The 20,996-nt window shown below is 38.2% G+C and overlaps 2 protein-coding genes across 2 annotated transcripts; both read right to left on the bottom strand.

Moving 5' to 3' along the window:
* Positions 1–17,617: 17,617 nt before the first annotated feature.
* On the bottom strand, positions 17,618–20,915 carry LOC110926340 (retrovirus-related Pol polyprotein from transposon RE1). The gene is made up of 2 exons (XM_035986175.1): positions 18,014–20,915; positions 17,618–17,941 (listed from the first exon to the last, which is right to left on the bottom strand). Exon 1 carries the CDS (start codon positions 20,913–20,915, stop codon positions 18,909–18,911), a length of 2,007 nt encoding a protein of 668 aa, XP_035842068.1. The 3' UTR covers positions 17,618–17,941; positions 18,014–18,908.
* LOC118479295 (protochlorophyllide reductase, chloroplastic-like) lies at positions 17,786–18,454 on the bottom strand. The gene is made up of 2 exons (XM_035986176.1): positions 18,014–18,454; positions 17,786–17,941 (listed from the first exon to the last, which is right to left on the bottom strand). Exons 1-2 carry the CDS (start codon positions 18,452–18,454, stop codon positions 17,786–17,788), a joined length of 597 nt encoding a protein of 198 aa, XP_035842069.1.
* Positions 20,916–20,996: the final 81 nt, after the last annotated feature.

Below are 20,996 nucleotides of genomic sequence, written 5' to 3'. Positions count from 1 at the left end.
GAACAAGTCCACAGCAGGATTGTCACTCGATCGGATAGCAATCCGATAGTTACTGATGATCTTTGAAGATTGTGAAGATGATTAAGTGTTGAAGTTGAATGTCAACCAACCGGATGGTCGTTCGATCAGACGGCAATCCGTTCAACAATCAGTTGGTCTTTGAAAAGTTGACTAAGTATGGGAGTTCAAGTGCAATCCGATCGGATTGCAGTTCGATCGGATGGCAATCCGATCGGATAGTAATCTGATCGGACGGCAATCCGCCCCAACGAATCTGATCGTCTTGACTTGATTATTTTGAAAAGTTTTGCGGTTTGCTCGAGACGGTATGACAGCGCACTAAACAACAGAAACCCCATCATGACCCAAGTTATCCGATTGAGCAGGAATCACCCTAGTACAATCAGTTAACTGTTCGTGATGGTTGTTCATGTTTAACCCGCGATCAGTTGTCTCTTAGATAGAAATCAGATCTTAAACCAACTCTTCACTAAGAATGAGTAGAAGATCAGAACGAGCTCCGATTCTATCGGTTTTGAGTGCATTGAGTGTAAAAGAGTTGAAAGAAAGTTGGAAAAACTTCTTTCAATCCTTTTAACTTAAAAATGTTTAGATCTATGCGAAATCGTTGTGAAGTCATGTGGAAATCATTCAGATCCGAGTTATTCTTGGTGGAATGAGATCAAAACTTGAAGTTCATAAGAACTCCATGATGACATCACCCTAGGACACCTCAAATCTGTTGATTTCACGGTTAAAAGTTGAGATTCAAAGGTGAAAAAGATGAAGAAGTGTGTGTAGATGAAAGAAGTACAAGATTTGAGTTGAAAACTTACAAGAATCGTGAGGAATCGAGAGGAAAAGGTCCAAAAGCGTGCTGGTCGAACGAGAGTTGTCACATCACTGTTCAAGTGATGTGACAAGTGCTATTTATAGGTGAAGAGGGGAGAAGGTGATGGAGTGCCATGGATCGGATGGCAACCCGATCGGATGGCAACCCGATCGGATGGCAACCCGATCGGATGGCAACCCGATCGGATGGTCACCCGATCGGATGGCCATTCGATCGAGTGGTCATTCGATCGGTGGTCTTCGGCGAATTGCGTTTCGATGTTTCATTTTGCTTGTTGAGCATTGCAATGGTTTGTTCACACATTTCTATATTATATATTTGTTATAGTTAGTCACAAAGGGTCGTATAAATATCCACATTTCAAAGTTTGCGTTGCGACATATCACGGCTATCGAGGAGGGTAGAATAGGTCCTCACTCCACTTCATCGTGAGTGTTAGTATGTGCGATGTGATGTATTATAGCGATAAAGTAAGCGTAATATGCGAAAATACTGCGAAGTAGCGATGTATGCGATATAGCTCCATTATGATCCGAATCTCTTGGTGCTAGGCGTAACGAGTATAACGAGTAGTAACCACGCACGAACGTGCGGGTTGTTACAGTCTCCCCTGCTTCAGGAAATTTCGTCCCGAAATTAATCCACAAGAAGGGTCGCGAGGGTTGATGAGAGTGGGAGTAGTGATTAAAACGTTAATATAAGCGAGGGATCAATTGAATTTCGACGAGCGAGAGCGGGAGGTCGATTGAAGATTGATGAGAGAGAGCGTTGCGAAGTCTGAGCGATGGCGGCGAGTAAGACGTTTCGTATACAAAAAGGTGGTATCACATGAAAGGCGATCCAAAGTGTTTTGTATTCTCGAAAAGTTGATTAATTCGAAAAGGCTTGGAGAAAACTTGTTTATGAAAATCTTTCCACAGTGCGGCGTTAAACTGTATCGATGTTCACACCAGTACTATGAGAAGGATCTTGTTAGGTTGTTAAAAGATTTTAGGGTGATTAAACTCGTTTTACGAAATTTTCTCGTCACGTGGCATTCACTTGAATCGTTACAAGAAAATCTTGTTTTTGTACAAAGGTTTTGATTAAATTTTAGAAAAAGTTTTGTAAGAAAAAGCTTTGTTTACACAAAGGTTTAAATAATGTCAGAAGTATTAAATTTAAAGTACACCCCGCATGGCACCTTCCCACGAAAGTTCGACAATATGGCTAAAACATTTATATATAGGAAGTACTAGCGGCGTATCCACCATGCTTTAGCCATATGGCTTCCGTCCCGTGAGGCAGTGTCACGTGTGCCGACATAGTACTGATAGATTCCGGTAACTCGGTCCAAGTGAAAAGGGGTCGGACCAAGTTTTAGGAGTAAGATTGAGCAAACTGAGCGATGAAGTCGTTTTCGAACTCAGTTTAGTGACACGAGCGAGTGCGACAAGCGATAAGCGGTAACCGATAATTGATAGCACAAAACTGACATAATAAGCGAAGACGGCGGCGACAAGTGTAAAGCGATAAGCGATAGGCGACGAGCGATAGCGACAACCGTCAAGCGATAGGCGACGATCGATGCATTGCAAGCGATGGGAATGTGCGATTTGATTAGATTAAATGACACAACAAATTTTAACTAACATTAAGCCACCACACATGGCCTTTTTCCACGAAAGTCTGCTAATACGGCTAAAACACTTATATATAGGAAGTACCAGCGGCGTATCCACCATGTTTTTGTCACACCCGCTCATAGCGGAAGTGCGAGGTGTGATCTGTATGGTTTTCATTGCATAAATATCGACGTACATGAACAAACTATATGAATAAAACATACTCCATTGCCATTACATAAGTGTTTCAAAACATTACATCACGAGTTTAGTGTTTCAGTTACAAACCATTAACATAAAAGTAAAGTGTTATTATTTCATACATCAAAATGAAAATAAACTACTAAGGTTTAAACCATCATATCGCCGCAAGGAGGCGGAATATAATAGGTAAACCCTCCAAAAGATGGCATGGAGTTCCGGTACTTGTTATCTTGACTATGAATCCCGACATGGTCCATTAATTCCCTGAAATACATGTTAAGTTTGGAAAACATCAACAAAAGTTGGCGAATTCATGCATTTTAGTTGTAAAAGATGTATTTAAAATGTAAGTTGTAGTATGTAAAGCGTCAATAATATCGTTGATCATTAATGTTTTTCAAGGACATTAATATGTGTGACGAAAAAGGAAGCAATCCAACCCTAGACGATTTTTATGTCGACTCCTATCGACTAGGACACAAAAGCACTCTTCTGTATGGGTCCACGACCAAGAGTGGGGCTCGCCAAAACCCATTAAATCTAACCACATGTACCTAGGTCCAAACTGGATTAATGGTGCTTAGATGTATAACCCTAATTCGCACATGATCTAAGGTGTTTCATTCCCTAACTTTAACATACGTTAAACATGTATTTTCCCCGATAGTTGTAAAGTTGTAAAATATTTAACTGAATAGGGGACATGAACTCACAGTATTGCGTCCGTGAATGATAAGTGTTTGTGATCTTACGCGTGGTCGTCTTGAACAAGGTTGCGACCTACAAATGTTCTTATATTTGTTAGACACTTCGGTCTTTGTAAATGACTTGAGTACAAGTCTTGTGTCTTAAATATGTGTAAGACTTGCATGTCTTTATTGTTCGTTGAACTGTGTATTAGATGTATGAATTGTTAAACTGTTATATATATATTTCACCAAATATATATATATATATATATATATATATATATATATATATATATATATGTAATCTTGTATCTCGTGAGTTGTATCATCGGGTCTTGTCTTCTTAATTTCGTGTCTTTGTATAAGTAAATTGTATAATTGTGATTTTTACCAATTATATGTCATTGGGCTTAGCCCAAGAATTTATGTTATTTGGGCTCAAATAGTGTTGGGCCTAAATAGTGTTGGGCCTCAATAGTATTGGGCCTAAATAGTGTTGGGCCTCAATAGTGTTGGGCCTCAATAGTGTTGGGCCTCAATAGTGTTGGGCCTAAATAGTGTTGGGCCTAAATAGTGTTGGGCCCAAATGTTATTGGGCTTAATGTTATTGGGCCTTGGCCCATATGTTTGGTTTTGGGCTTAGCCCATGAGTCTTGATATTGGGCTTAGCCCATGTATTTATGTTAAGCCCAATTAGGATGATAAGCCCATTTGTAAAATAGCCCATTTGTTATAAATAAGCCCATTTGTAAAATAGTCCATTTGTTATAAAATAAGCTCATTTGTTAAAGATATATTCTTTCATTTTTATAAAAATTACTAAGTATAGGCTTTTTAGTTAAAAGAATACACAATAGTTTTTATAAGTTTCAAAACATCCAGATATCGTTGTCGGTGATTTGTATGTATTCGTGTCGAAAGATCGCTTAAACGTCGTAGTAACTCCTCGGAATGGCGATATGTTTATAGATTCATCCGTCGTCCGTTTTGACCATAAGTTGTGTTCGAAGACTCGGAATGTCCGTAAGTTGTTTATAAGGTGTATTTAAATGTAGTCTTGCAAGACTTTAGTCGAAATGTACATTGTGTTCATTTGTATCATTGTATTCAAGTTCCTAGTTATCATAAATATAACTAATAAAAACAAATAACACATAGCACATAAGTTGTTAAGTTAACTAAATATATATTTTCTCAAAAATATATATTTATATCAAACTTTGCTTTTATAAAAACTATTCTTTAAAATCTTTTTAATATAATAAAGATTTTGTCAAAAATAATAGTTTTTATAACTTATGATTTTTAAGAAAACATGGCCATATTTTATTAGAAATATGGACTTTGCCATGTTTAATAAAAACATATCTTTTTCTTATAAAATCACCACTAATCTTATCATATTTTTCTTAATAAAAACATATGAGATTTATAACATAACTTAACAAGATGAACTCATAATCATGTAGGGTTTTGGTATGATCTTTATATATGTTTACTAGTTCAAAAATCATATTTTACTTCTAGTTTTAACAAGTTTTTTTATAAAAACCCATCTTGTATGTTTCTTTTTATAACTTTGTAAAAAGTATTATTTTTAGTTAAAAACCTTACATACCTTAACAACATCAAAGATTATGATCATCCATCTAAACATTTATGTTTAACAAAACCCATAAACATTTTCATGTACACTTGTTAGATTATGTTTTTAAACATCATCTAACAAGTTATTTGTATACTAATCATCAAAACTATATCAAATATGCAAGTAATCATCAATAAATCACAACATAAACACACTTTTATATCATGATTATTATTTTGCTTCTTTATATTTTCATCTTATTTTGTATTGTTGTTTTAGTTATAAGTTGTTCTTTAAACAATAAATACATAAACAAGTATGAAAATAAAGGATTTAGAAGGCTCACTTCTAGCTTTTGGCTAGGGATGATCTAGGTGAAAATGAAAGGCAAAGAAGATGAAGATTTGATGGTTGAAAGCTCTTAGATGGATGGAAATGCTTGCTTCAACTTGTGGTTGCCTTAGATCCTCCTAAGTTCCATAAAAATGCTTCTTTATCATCTTGAAATAGCTTGAAAATGAAGATGTGGTGATGGTATATATGGGCCGAAAATGGGGGTATGTTTGGGAGCTTTTGGTGTTGTGAAAATGGAAGGTGAAAAGTATGAATGAAAAGGTTAGAAGTATAAGTAACTAGTTGCTACAATGATAATCTTTCACCACTTGCATCAAGTTGTAACAAGAAGAAAAATATCTAGATATTATGGTAACAAGTTGAAAGAAAATGGGTCCCACATGGGGGATGTTGCAACCGTGAATTGGGGGGGGGGGGTTCCCTTTGTTTTTGCTTCTTGAATTACTTAGTAAAACTGTTAGAATCTTTAGGTAGTTGTTTTAGGAAGTTTATAAGTATAAGTGTTTAGGTGTTTAAAGGGTGTTAAATGATCATTACTAGACCATGATGATCCAATTAACACTAGATGACCATTAAAAAAAGATTTGATATTGTTCGGACATTCGTTTGGAATTGTTTCGGTTAGATGTTATTTGAACGCTAAGTTGCGTAACTTGTGTGAATTGATGTAGTTATTGACTCGGATGATACCCGAATGTATCCTCACATGAATTCTATATTAAATAATATTTTTACATGTCGTAAAAATATTAGAAAGCTGATTTCTGCAGAATTTCTGCGGAAAAGTGTTGAAATCATCGCTTTTAGTGCTTTTCGGGCAATTTTTAGTGTTATCGGACTTCGGAAAGGTTTTAAATCAAACCCTTGTATTCCTAGTTAGGGTTTAATATATATAAGATGTTGGAATTTCGTCTAAGTCCTAAAGATGCCGTGTAGATGATTTATGTGGATTCTGCGTTTTCGTCAGAATACTAGTTTATTAGGTGCTTTTCTAGTAGTTTCGATGCATTGTTTAAACTGTTTCAAATGTACTTAATAAAAATGGTTCATATGCATCCTAAGTAAGTATTCCTTGAGTATTCTAAGTGTATGTCACGAAATAAGCAGTTCGGATGTTCAAAATGAATAAAAATGTAGCTAAAAATGAGTATTTTAAGTGTAAGAAAGTTACCGTAAAGTGGCAGTTGTCACAGTTTTATCCCTATCAGTTTCGTCTCGTGAAGCGAGGTCATGTGTGTTAACATAACACAGATAACATAAATAACAGTAAGCGATAGCGATATCAATAAAGGTTAAGCAATACACGATGAGCGATGGAGCAATACACAAGCGATAGAGCGATACACACGATATGCGATAGCACGATGCTCATAATAAGCGATTTAGCGAAACACACATTAAGCGATCGAGCGATTTAGATTGCGAGATAGATTCCGGCAATAATGCGATAGCGAGCGTGTTTGACTTACGAAAAGTCTAGCGATAACACGCTTTGGGTTGCGATTGAGATTGTTACGCCTTGCGATGAAGTTTAGTGTGTCGAAAATAGATTTAATAGTATACTTGGTCTAATAATGTTCAACTTGTATGGCACTTTCTTCACAAGACATTGGTTGGCATGGCGAAGCACTTATATATAGGAAGTACCAGTGGCGTATCCACCATGCTTCGACCACACACCTCTGCCTCGTGAATAGGTGTCACACTGTGTCGACATGGTCAAGATGCTTATATATAGGAAGTACCAGCGGTGTATCCACCACGCTTAACCATGCTTTTAACGTTACAGAGTCATTGAAACTCTTTACGATCTCCGTGCACTGATCACAGTAATCCCGTGTGCACCCGTGATTAATTTGATCCTTGCACGTTTATCGTACATTATCTGAAGAACGCATGGTAAGGGTAAAACACATTATATAGTACATTGTGCTAGTATATAATTTGTGTGTGAGTGCATAGAGAGAGATAGAGTCAACGTTGCATCGAGAAATAGAACAAGTTCAACAGTTAAAAGAAATTTACTTTGAAAATCGCATCATTACAACAACATTGGAAGCATAACTAATGTTGCTGTGGAGGACTTCTATGGAGACTGCGATTATTGCTGAAATTCCTCAAGTCTATGGCCCCGTGCGGCAGTGCTGGGTAAGATGACCATACCAGTTGCAATTTGCGCAATAGCGGAAGTTAGCTTCTGGCGGGTGATGATATGTACACGTGAGACACAGGGGATGAGTTCCGTCATAGGCGCACTTCGAGTGAACTAGAATTGCTTGTAGAGGTTAAGGTTGCGACAATTCAGTTGTTGAAGAGTTTGGGCTCATGGTCTTTCGTTTGCGATTGGGCTTAGCTTTCTGAAACGGTGCGTTGTCATCGGAGGATTCGTCCGAGGACTCACCTGAAGAATTGTCGGTAGAATCGTTGGAAGAATCGTTGGAAGAATCGATGACGATTGCTTGCTGAGCTTGTTTGACAGGATTCTTGGAGAAGAATCCGTCCAAGACTCGTTTGTCGTTGATTTCTGTGGCCAAGCGATAGGTTTCTTCGATGGTAGCGGGTTTTGCAGCTTTGACAAAATCGCCCACACATTCAGGCAAGCCGCGAATGTACTTCGTGATGGCTTTTTCTGAAGTGTTGACTTGACTTGGGCAGATTATGCTAAGCTATTTAAACCTGGCGGTGTAGCCATTATTGTCACCTTCGACTTGCTTGATTTCCCAAAATTCGTCTTCTGGCTTCTGGACTTTGTGGGGAGGGCAGTACTCTTTATTCATGAGCTCCTTCAGCTCATCCCAAGAGAAAGCATAAGCCACGGGGATCCCACGTTTGTTACGTTCGGCTGTCCACCAGTCGATCGCTCGCGATTGAAATACTCCGATTGCGCAAGTAGTACGGAAGCTATCGGGACACCCACTCTGACGAAGGGTAACTTCGATAGAATCGAACCACTGGAGTTGCTGGGATACACCTCCTTCACCCGTGAACTCCATCAGGTCACAGGCTTTGAAGTGTTTGTAGAGGAAAGCAGATTGCGGCGCTTCCGTCTTAGAGTCTTCCGAGGTTCTCGAGTTGCTGAGAGAGTGCACTTGAGCGACAATTTGAGGAATGACATTGGCCACTTCCTTGGCCACAAGCGAAGCAATCCTCTTCTAGGCGCTTCGTTTGGATCTTCTCCTAGCTGTTTGTCTCGAGGTAGAGTCGTTTGAAGACATCTAAACAGAGAGAGATTTGGAGTGAGATTCGATCATAATGACTTTTTGAGTTATGGGATGCGATTGAGAGCGATCAAAACTTGTTGCGAGTAATATAGTAGATTTCACATAGGAGACACAAAATTCCTAAGTTATTCACACAATTGATTTGTTGTATATGCATATATAGGTTCGTATAAACTATACCTTTATGCTTGTAAAGATAGCGCGAGGACGCGATGCAGAGCGAGAGCGAGTAATTAGACATTAGTTTTGTTGCGAACATTCGGTTTTCGTTTTAGATTGTGATGGCTGTGTGAGTTGTGCGTTTATAAAGCAGGGAGCGAAAATCGATAAATCGAGAAATCGGTAAAGTGTAAGGTTTTAAATTGTAAACACATAAGCGTAAATGAGTTCCATAAAGCGTAAAATCGGCGAGTCGTAAGCTAGAAAAATAGATAGAGTGCCTCGGGTGTTTAGGCGTCGACTGCCCATGGTAACCCAACTATACCCAACAAGTTCGTGCATGCGCGTTGCCCTAGAAGACTTATGCTTCCACTAGGATGCAGCTCATGGCATTCGTCTTCCTAGTCATCATGTGGCTCGAGTTATCGTTATAGCCGAGTCCTTGGTGAGAGCTTTTGAAAACCATTTTATAAAGAGTGGAACGGTTTATTAAGATACGGGTTTCACCCCTGACTTAATAACTTCGCTCCTAGCTGTGGTTGTGCTCTTCGAATAAATTCGGGAGTTCCACTAGATTTTGAAATGGAGACTTTCGTTGAGTTATGGATGTCACTCCTAGCTCAACGGAAAACTCTGGTGCTAGAAAAATGTGCTGAGCGAGCGATCTTATCGAGAGTTCTTGGTTTTCACACCTGATCTCGACTGGACCACTCGGTTGTCTTACGCGAGTATTTTCGAAAACAGGTGTATTGTGTTGGCCTTAGGAGAGGCTAAGTAATATTCTTAGCCTTAGGAAAGGCTCTTCGTGTGAAGTTGTAGTATGCGGTGTTCACACGAAGTCGAAATTTGAGCGGATTCAAACGAGAGTATCAAGTAGGCCCGTATAAATCCTACTGGGTTCGCACGAGTCGGCACGTTGGTACTTACACTATAGACTAGGTCGTTTCTAAGACATCGACCCGTACTAGCTCAAGTCTGGCCTAATTCCCTATAGTTATGACTCTGATACCAATCTGTCACACCCCAACCGATGGCGGAATCATTGGGGCGCGGCACTAGGCGAATCAGATTGCTCAAGAGATTCCATAACAACTAAATTGCGACAATATTTAGTGCGTTCATTATCCCATACTAATAAACAAATACAATCACATAAGCTGTCACGAATTTCATGTTCCCTCAAACAATACAAATCCGACAACCCAGATTTTAGGTGTGTTTCTATACTTCCTAGCTTGATTTGTTGTAGACTGCGACTAAACCTGCAACATACGTTAAAACAACGTCAATACAAAAGTATTGGCGAGTATACAAGTTTGATAGAGTAGCGTAAATAGTTAAAAGTGCTGCGAATTACCAAATACATAAACGAGAGACCTCAACATATAAGACCGATACTACCAGCTAAGTCACTCGAGCTGCGATTGCGATTGCTATTCATCCTAACTAGACCCCGTTGGGTACTATAGTACTATACTAGTTAAGGCGGGACCTTGCGAGTATAAGTCCAAACACGTATGTAGCTAGCATCACGTGTAAATATGCATAACAGTTATTCGCAAGTGATAAACAGTTTAATTGTATAATTCATTTTGATAAGTTGATTTGATAACAACGTATGTTACACCCAAAATGCGATAAAATGGGTTCGAGTATACTCACAGTCGGTGTTCAGCAAGTAAACAAAACTTGGTTGGATTGAAGGGAGCGCGTTTGAGATTAGCCTGATTACATATTGATAGCGTAAGCGTTGAACAGTGCGTTAAACGGTAGCGGGTGAACCAAGTGTCGAATGGTAATCCGATCGGATGGCTATCCGATCGGTTGGCCATTCGATCAGATGCCAATCCGTTTGGATGGTCACCCGATCGGATGGCCATTCGATTGGATTGACATTCGTTTGGTAAGGATATGTTATTGTATGATGGCTTTGAAGTTTTCGTTGTAGAATTTTGAAAACAGAGAAGTATCTCTACCTTTCAGGTCGTCGATCGAACGGTCGTTCGATCGGATAGCGATCCGATTGGCAGGACACTTAGTGAGAACAAGTCCACAGCAGGATTGTCACTCGATCCGATAGCAATCCGATAGTTACTGATGAACTTTGAAGATTGTGAAGATGCTTAAGTGTTGAAGTCTAATGTCAAACAATCGGATGGTCGTTCGATCGGATGGCAATCCGTTTGGACGGCAATCCGTTCGGCATTCAGTTGGTCTTTGAAAAGTTGACTAAGTATGGGAGTTCAAGTGCAATCTGATCGGATGGCAATCCGATCGGACGGCATTCCGTCCCAACGAATCTGATCGTCTTGACTTGATTATTTTGAAAAGTTTTGCGGTTTGCTCGAGACGGTATGACAGCGCACTAAACAATAGAAACCCCATCATGACCCAAGTTATCCGATTGAACAGGAATCACCTTAGTTGCAACACCCTTGTTATTATTTTAAAGGTTTTCGTATATATAACGAAAATAAACATGTAATTACGATTAAGGATCCGTAGAAAATACGAGTAATTTTAATCTTTTGCAACTTAATAGTTTACAACATAAAATAAATAAGTTTGTCGTTTAAAATGACAACGAAACGCCGTGCGGAAGCCTGTATCTTGATTGTGTTCGGTCCTTCAACGAGCTTGATCTTCATCCGTAAGCTTACTAAAGTTTACCTGTAATCAAAACCAACACCAAATCGTGCCTCCCGCGTGAGTCCTTTGTTCTATCGCGTGTCGCGACAATCGTCGCGTGTCGAGCCCCAATTACTGGATCCCATCGCGTGGCGCGGGGGAAACTAATTTCCAGCAGGTCCGTTTCTGGACCTGCATTTTCTGCCCAGCTCAAGTTTTTAACAAAAACTAAACTTAAAATGGCCATAACTTTTAATCTATTTGCCTGTTTTACACGATTCTTTTTCCTACGCGTTCGTAATTTGATTATCCATCATATGGAGTTAAAACCTGATATTTAACTTCTCAAAAATATAGAATTTCAAGCCTTCGACCTGAAACTATTTTACTAAAACTTTTGACCCGTTTAAGTTTAAAACCATTAACTTGTTTCTAACTAACCAAATACATGCTCCAATGCATTTAACACAAATTCTTTAGCTTGGGTTTATAATTCTTATGAATTACACAACTAGCACGCAAGCTATGCGCATAGGTCCGTTTTGACCCGTTTAGGGGATTTTAAGCAATTTAGTCTATAATCCACTCTTTTCTTTTCACATTTCAAAATTCCACCTTCAAGGTATCTACCTGTATTCCATAAACATAACGCAAGTTCCTAAATGATCCATATGGGTCGTTTACCCGTTTTACTCATCAAGGGCGTTTTGGTCAACTTTAGCCCCTCATTTACGATGACGGGCTTCCACTAAATATTTGACCCAAATTCGCGCATATAACTAATATCTTATTTATGCGTATCTGGCTCGGTCAACATATAGACCCGTTTCATTTTATACCATGCTTTTATTAGTCGCTACTCCAAAGCGACGCAATTATTCAATTTCTGTTCAATCTTGTGAACATATAACTTGACAACCAAATGTTAGTCGTTATTGCCAAATAGTGTTATCATCACCATTTGGCTCGTTTGGCCTATATGACCAAACGTTTACATACATAACAAAACATGGTTTTTAACTACCAATTCGCCCATCCGACCCATTTCTGATTTTACCATTAGATCCCTTTTTCCATTAACCAAGGATTTTCATCATTTTATATGTTCCGATCCGTGTTATTTCGTGTCGGAAACATATTTCGGATATAGATTTTGTCATATTTACAATCTATGAATAAATGTATGTCTTATAAAAAGGGTGTAAGCTTTTACTTACTTTGCATCTCGAATACGTTTTTCCATTATGCTTGACTCGATTTGACCCGCTTTCTCCCCAAGCTTCCACCTAGCTCGTTAAGCGTCAAACTATCATCATCATTCACAAGGTGGTTAGATTATTCATTATAACCACGACTATTCCACCTTACGTATTTTCTATGTTAAAACTACTATTCGGCTACGTCCATGGTTAGTTTAACTTTTCAAAAGTTAACTACCCTTAATTATATGATATGTGCATATAAGCTAAATCGACTTCATAATTAAAATTTGTATTACCCCACATCACACGTAATTAGTCGAACTAGGAAACTACGCGTTTGATTCATAATTTCAACATATGAACATTCACTTAGGCATTTTAACAAACACCTTGTGGGCATTATAACATCAACAATCAAGTTTCATAACTAGTTGTTTAGCCAAGCCTTAACATTAATTAGGCAAGTTCATATCATTGAAAATAGGCTGTTTTTTGTGACCTGTTTAACCTGTTTACAATTCTTCAAAAATTATAATTTTTTTATGTGATGTACCTCTCGGAGGTTTAGGCCTTGTGTTAAAATTTCAGGATCTAACTCTTTACCAAAAATTCGTAAAAATTCATTTACTAAGCTGCAATCAGATTCGTCACTTCTGACTGCAGCTTACAAAAAAATTCATTTAAAATTCCTCGTTTATCCGATTGACGGAATTACAGTTGGAGATTTTTGGAATTACCTGAAGCTACCTACAGTAAAAATTTGAGATCATAATTCCATTCTTAAATTAAGTTATGACATTCGTAATTGGCTGCAAATTCTGCCAGAAAGCGCAGCCTTAACCTTCGATACCGAAAAATTCATAAAACATTCAGTTTTCATCGAAAAAATGCAATTCCAGTGGGGTTTTAAAGATATTTCCTGGAATTACATTTTAGACTCAAGAAACACATGTTTTGTCACGTTTTGTCCACGTTACAGGCAATACAAGTCAGCTGTAAATTCTGATCAGAAGCTGTTTGAATTTAGCTTTCAATTAAAGCATGTTTATGACATTATCACACTATTTTTTAGCAATCAAAACCCTAAAAACATCACATACACGAATTTAGCATCTACAAATCTGAATTTACTTCATGGAATTTAAATTACACTAGAATAACTATCAAAATCCTAGTGGTTAATATGTTTCTACAAATCCCACTTAACACCTTCAATGGTGATTGTGGAATTCTCAAGTATTGAGCATAATTTCAACAATCTAATGAATAGGGTTTATTCCTAGACACTATTTCATTCTAATTTCATTCAAACAACATTCATGCAATACTAATTTCGAATTATAATTGTTCATCCAGAATTTTGAATGGAATCAAACAACGAATTTTGACATACCTTGTGATCACCTAGCTTAGGTGATCATGAATTTTGTTAAAGCCCCAATTATTAGCTTAATTTCCCCTTTGATTTTGAGCAATTTCTTGTGATTTAGGGTTTTGAAGAAGAACCCCCTTTTCACATCCTGTAGATGTCGACCAAACACACACACATGTGTGTGTTTTGGTTTCAAATTTTCTTTTAATTATAACACTTTCATAATTGCTCCTTTTAGTCCCTCTAATTCACAAGTTATATAAAAAGTGTATTTAACCATGTTTCTTTATTATTTTCAAACATATAACTAACTAGGTTAATTATTCCTAGTTCCTTTGTGGGCTCGGGGAGTTATAACCCATTTTATTTTTAAGTCCCGTTAACTCGGGCTCCTTATAAACTGTGTCTTCTCAGAGCGTCTTCTCTCTTTTTATTTATTATTAGGCTTATTTATTTAAATTCCTAATATTTACCGGTTAATTTTTTTACCAGTTAGGCATTTTACCCGTCATTACTATTAACGTGGTTTGATTACCAAACCCGTTTTTGGGGTGTTACACTAGTCCAATCAGTTAACTGTTCATGATGGTTGTTAATGTTTAACCCGCGATCAGTTGTCTCTTAGATAGAAATCAGATTTTAAACCAACTCTTCACTAAGAATGAGTAGAAGATCAGAACGAGCTCCGATTCTATCGGTTTTGAGTGCATTGAGTGTAAAAGAGTTGGAAAAACTTCTTTCAATCCTTTTAACTTAAAAATGTTTAGATCTATGCGAAATCGTTGTGAAGTCATGTGGAAATCATTCAGATCCGAGTTATTCTTGGTGGAATGAGATCAAAACTTGAAGTTCATAAGAACTCCATGATGACATCACCCTAGGACACCTCAAATCTGTTGATTTCACGGTTAAAAGTTGAGATTCAAAGGTGAAAAAGATGAAGAAGTGTGTGTAGATCAAAGAAGTACAAGATTTGAGTTGAAAACTTACAAGAATCGCGAGGAATCGAGAGGAAAAGGTCCAAAAGCGTGCTGGTCGAACGAGAGCTGTCACATCACTGTTCAAGTGATGTGACAAGTGCTATTTATAGGCGAAGAGGGGAGAAGGTGATGGAGTGCCATGGATCAGATGGCAACCCGATCGGATGGTCACCCGATCGGATGGCCATTCGATCGAGTGGTCATTCGATCGGTGGTCTCCGGCGAATTGCGTTTCGATGTTTCGTTTTGTTCGTTGAGCGTTGCGATGGTTTGTTCACACATTTCTATATATTATATATTTGTTATAATTAGTCACAAAGGGTCGTATAAATATCCATATTTCAAAGTCTGCGTTGCGACATATCACGGCTATCGAGGAGGGTAGAATATGTCCTCACTCAACGTCATCGTGAGTGTTAGTATGTGCGATGTGATGTATTATAGCGATAAAGTAAGCGTAATATGCGAAAATACTGCGAAGTAGCGATGTATGCGATATAGCTCCATTATGATCCGAATCTCTTGGTGTTAGGCGTAACGAGTATAACGAGTAGTAACCACGCACGAACGTGTAGGTTGTTACAGCTCCATTGCACTAACGCCGGTTAAAGGGGAAAGAAGGTGGGGCTCACTCTTTTCAACCAATCAAATCTCTTCTCTTTATTTATATTTTTTTGTATTTTGTTTAATATGGGCTTTAAACCACTGTATGCAAGTTAAATGGAGGGACTTTATAGCTCTCTATGTGACGTGACGTGACGTGCCGTTGAGGTGGCATGATAAAGCCCCTAGGGGCTTTATACCACACCCTGTAGCCTTAAGGCTACATGGTGTGAATGAACGCCCCCTTCCACTCAACCCTTTAACGCTAGTTCATGCTTCTAACACCATCCCATGCTAGCCAAAGAGAGGCACCAAGGGGGCACCGCCAAGCCCTTAACAATCGTTATCAATTCCAAGTGTGAGGGCCACCTTTGATTCAACCAATCACATTTCTTTTTTAAACCTTTTGTTAAACACGTCGTGTTAGTTAACGGATGAGTTAGTTAAAGCCTCACTGTCTACATGGCAGTGACATAACACTTTAACTAACCAATGCTAGTTAAACCACACCATTTAGCCTAACCGTTGAACCTAGTTGGATAACCCGAAGACAATTTACTTTAGATTAGGTCAATTCTGTTCCTAGTTTGACATGAATATTGAAACGAACATCAACATCGATCAATTATACGATAAAATGGTCTTTGTTAGCTTAAAAGTTTGGTATATTTCAGACTTCTTGTAGTCATATGCTCAGCTTCAAGATCTGACCTAAGTGTTATTTCCTCATATATGATATTTATGTTTATATTTCCCCATCGGTTAATTGGTTATTGCAAAAATGCTTATATATCCTTAGCTATATAATCTGATTTTCTTGAAATAAACAGCAACATAACATATTTGCACACCTCAAAAGAAACTAGTCCCGGTTTGAAACAAAGGAATCAGGTTATTTATTTTTCATATCATATTATTGCATGTTTTTTATGCTACAACTCTTAATTTATTTTTAGGTTGTACTAGCATAACACAGAAAGTATGCTATTGAAATAAAATACTAGTAATAACATCCGCGCGCGTTGCGGCGCGAGAACATCGCAAACATCGAATGGATTAGTCCAAACGTCGTGTGATGCTTTAACCGTATGGAAACACGCATTTTGACGTATCGAATTGAGCCCGGAGTAACCTATATAAGCATTGCGATTGGATCAAAAGGTAATGTAAATCAAATTTATATGTGACCCGACTTATACATAGAAAAAGAAACTACAATTTGACTCCACACGTTCGAAACAAAATTTACAAAACATGCATAAAATACGCATGAATACATACTATATTTGTCTAGACTCATCCCCCAAATCGAAACGTAGACCAACTCAAATTTATAGTACATAAAATTATGCACGTAATTTTTTTTAATGAACAAGTATTATATTTGACCTAAATCGTTTTCTAGAAAAAATTTACGTTGAAACATAGAGCAAACATATTTATACCGACACGTAAATAAAAATATGCACGTAAAAATAGTTTTTTTTAAGTAAAGGAAGTATAGGGGTAAACTCGAAACAAATTATAGGTAAAAAACTTAATAGGCTAAAAAGGTTCGTAAAACCGTACCAAGTAGCACTAATGCAACACTATTGCTAGTGACCCCAACTTTGGAAAATTTCGTAAAAATATAGTAAATAAAAAAGGAAAAAAAAGAACAACAAACGAAAAACAGACGTAAAATCGTTGAACCACGCACGCCCGTTGTTGTGTGTTAGTGCGAAAAAATTAGACCGAAACGTAAAACGTAGAAAAGAATAACTAAGTCGAACGGGGAAAATAAACGTGTTGCGACAAACCTGTCAAATGGAAAAAAAATAGACCAAAAAATGGCGAACCCCACACGCATGTTGCGGCATGTTAACTTTCAAAATTTAAAACGAAGCGTAAAACAAATAATTTGTGAAACATGAAACTTATAAGGGGCCAAAGATGAAAATAAAAAGTCTTAAGGTTAAAATGCAAAAGAAGGAAAGCATTGGGGTAGAAATGAAAAATCAACTTTTTTTTTGAAAATCTCCCTGTACATAATGTACAACTCTATAAAGCAATATTTAGTTGCTAATTTATAGTTTATAATTACTAATGTTTGATTTAGTTTTAAAATTGTCATATCTCATAATCATTTTCACAATGTTACCTTACCTTCAAAATTGATCATGGCACAAGCATAACAAATACATAAAAATAAAAAAATGCATTGTTATACTGTAACGTACAAGTTACAACATAACATATACGCAAGTAACACAACCATACCACACAATTTGACTATCCTTCATTCTGACTAAGACTATTCTTGAGTTTGACTTTTACTTTGAGCTTTGACTAAGCCAAACCAACCAACTTTTCACTTACCTCCCACAGCTTTCGAGCTTTCTCCGCGTCACTGGCTTCTTGACTAAGGCTATTCTCGAATGAAGACGAGTTCTTGTTCCAGCTCCAGTACACACCCGATTTCGTTAGGCTCGAATCGCTTACAACCTGCAAAAATAAGTTCAATATCAGCAGTGTAAAACCATAACCTCCAGTTTTAAAAGTTGTATGTAAACTGACCTGAGCGAGTCTTTTTCCGGCTTCCTCTTCCGACACGTAACCTTTGGTTATGTACTTCTGGAATGGCGGAAATAGGAGTCGAAACAACGGGATGTGTTCCCTGAAAAGACCCGTTGTGGCGATACAACCGGGGTACAGGGACGAGAAGGTGATTCCTGATTCTTCATGGTACCTTCTATGGAACTCCTGCATTGTCAGCATATTGCACACTTTGCTATCTTTGTAGGCCTTAGCACCGTCAAACTCTCCACCGTCGATCATGACAGAACTGTTTAGCCCGTTTAACCCCCCGGCTAGCCCTCTCAGGTCCCCCAGGTTAGCCTTCGGAGGCACGTTTCCAGCCAACGTGTTCGTGTTTCCTAATACAGACCCACAAGAACAGATTTTGAGTGAAAGGCCGAGTTTATTATCAATTATAGTTATTATTATTTGATTTATCATTCTTTTTACCAGCTAACTCGCACACCTCGACACCCTCTAATCTTAATTATAAATCTACTCATTTGTCCACAAAGAAATCTATTATTTATGTATCTTTAAGTTAGTTTGTTTGTTTGTTATTATTTGGTCTGTAGTTTGAATATTATGATAGTTATTGACGTTTTATAATTATAATTAAATAGCTAGCTAGCTTTATCGTTATCCTTGTCATTATAATTATCATTAGGGACTAAATGTGTTACAAAGTGCAAACCACAGGGACCATCAATGTAGTTTTGGCAAAAGTTGGGGACTAAATGTGTTACAAAGTGCAAACCACCGGGACTATCCGTGTACTTTTGGAACGCTAGGGACCCAATCCAAAATTTTGAAAAACCACAAGGACTCTCTAAATTATTTCAAAGTTTGTAAGAACTAGTACCTGTTATGGAACCAACAATGATAATAGGATTTATTAAAACTGCATACGTACATTTGGTTCATGTCGAGGGTCCGAAACGAATTGACTTAGCACATTAACGGTGTAAGCAATATCGGGTCTCGTAGCTTGGAGGTATAGGAGTCGTCCCACAATTCGCCTATAACGACCAGCATCAACCTTTTCGCTTTCACCACAAGTTGTTAACTTTAGGTTCTGTTCCATTGGAAATGAGCTTGGTCGACACCCGATTAACCCACTATCCTCAAGAATATCCAATGTATATTTTCGTTGACTAAGGACCATTCCATCTGCAGTTCTTGCAACCTCAATACCCAAAAAGTACTTGAGAATCCCGAGATCTTTGATGCTGAATTTTTGTTGGAGAAATACTTTGGTTTGGTTGATTTTTTCAATATCATCACCGGTAATTATGACGTCATCGACATATATAAGAATGGCTACAAATCGATTGCCATTGGTGTGAGTGAACAAGGAGTAATCGGCTTTGGATTGTGAAAACCCGTTTTCAAGTAGTGCAGCGGAAAATTTTTGGTACCAGTTTCGAGAAGCTTGCTTTAAGCCATACAAAGATTTCCTTAGGCGACAAACCCTCGTTTCATTTTTCTTAGCAAAACCTTGTGGTATTCTCATGTAAACTTCTTCCACCAAATCGCCATGGAGAAACGCATTGTTGACGTCGAGTTGATGCGTTATCCAATTTCGTTTAACCGCCACAGCTAAGAGTGTCCGAACTGTGACGAGTTTAGCCACCGGTGCGAACGTGTCATGATAATCTACCCCCTCCATTTGAGTGAAGCCTTTCGCAACGAGACGTGCCTTGAAGCGTTCAACTTCTCCATTGGGTTTGTATTTAACTTTGTAAACCCATTTTGAATCAATTGGACGTTTTCCTTCCGGAAGATCTTCAAGGGACCAAGTCTCATTAGCTTCAAGGGCTTGAATCTCCCTTTGCATAGCATCAACCCATCGTTGATCCTGCATGGCTTCACTAAAGTTTTTCGGTTCATTGTGGGAACTAATGGCCGTTAGATAAGCTTTATGAGAGTTAGTGAATTTATCATAAGAAACATAGTGAGCAAGGGGGTGTACCGTCGAAGAAGACTGATTTGTGGTAGTGCGTTTATGGTCAACAGACGGAGGCAATTTAACTTCGAAGTCGTCTAGTCGCTTAGGAGGTGCCTTTGTTCTTGGTTCTCGAAGATAAGTTGCTACTTCTGGCTCAACTGAAACGTCAGATGAATTGCCAGGTGACTGATCTGGTGTCGTCTGGCCCAAACCGCTACCATCAGTGGACGTTTCTATAGATGGGCTTGCGTTGGCTGGCTGGTCAGAACTCATCGACACAATGTCAAGAATATCATTTAATGCCGCATTATCTGCATCATCATTTGGCCTAACATTGTTCTCTTGGGCTTGCATGTTAGGCTCATCTTCAAAGGCTGGAGGCTCAAACATAGAGACTTCTTTTATTATGGACTTTATTCTGGTAAACGGGAAATTGTGCTCCACAAAAGTGACGTCTCGAGATGTTACAATTTTCCCGTTCTCGATATCGTAGACCTTGTACCCTTTTGTTCCCAAGGGATATCCAATAAAAACCCCGGGTCTTCCCCGATAAGCAAATTTGTCTCCCCCTGTCTCGGTGCTCCAGTAGTACGCTAGGCAACCGAAAACTTTCATCCGGTCATAATCAGGTTCTTCGCCAAAAATGATCTCATAGGGGGTTCGGTTGTTGATGACTTTTGACGGAAGACGATTTATTATATACGTGGCAGCTTGGATACATTCACCCCAGAATTTTAGTGGCAAACAAGCTTGAAACATGAGTGCCCGGGCTGTTTCAAGAAGGTGACGATGTTTTCTTTCGACCACCCCATTTTGTTGTGGGGTGTGTGGGCAAGTCGTCTCCAACAAGATACCTTCTTCGCCATAAAATTTTTTCATTTTGTTTGAGGTAAATTCTCCTCCATTATCACAACGGATTCTTTTGATTAATTTTCCAAACTGTGTTTTTACCATCTTTTGAAAATTTATCAAACAATCACTTGCTTCGTTCTTGTGACTAATTAAAAACGTCCAAACTGCTCTACTATAATCGTC

Source organism: Helianthus annuus, chromosome 17 (genome assembly GCF_002127325.2).
Source record: "Helianthus annuus cultivar XRQ/B chromosome 17, HanXRQr2.0-SUNRISE, whole genome shotgun sequence".
Lineage (NCBI taxonomy): Eukaryota > Viridiplantae > Streptophyta > Magnoliopsida > Asterales > Asteraceae > Helianthus > Helianthus annuus.
Note: the sequence above shows the minus strand (reverse complement) of the source record. Positions and strands in the feature narration are given on the sequence as shown.

What these genes read in the sequence shown, in the direction of transcription:
- LOC118479295 (XM_035986176.1), bottom strand. Translation starts at nt 18,454, where the DNA reads ATGATAAATCAAATAATAATAACTATAATTGATAATAAACTCGGCCTT. An exon ending in CCGGAAAAAGACTCGCTCAG is followed by an intron (nt 17,942 to 18,013) that starts GTCAGTTTACAT and finishes TTATTTTTGCAG; the next exon opens with GTTGTAAGCGATTCGAGCCT.
- LOC110926340 (XM_035986175.1), bottom strand. Translation starts at nt 20,915, where the DNA reads ATGGTAAAAACACAGTTTGGAAAATTAATCAAAAGAATCCGTTGTGAT.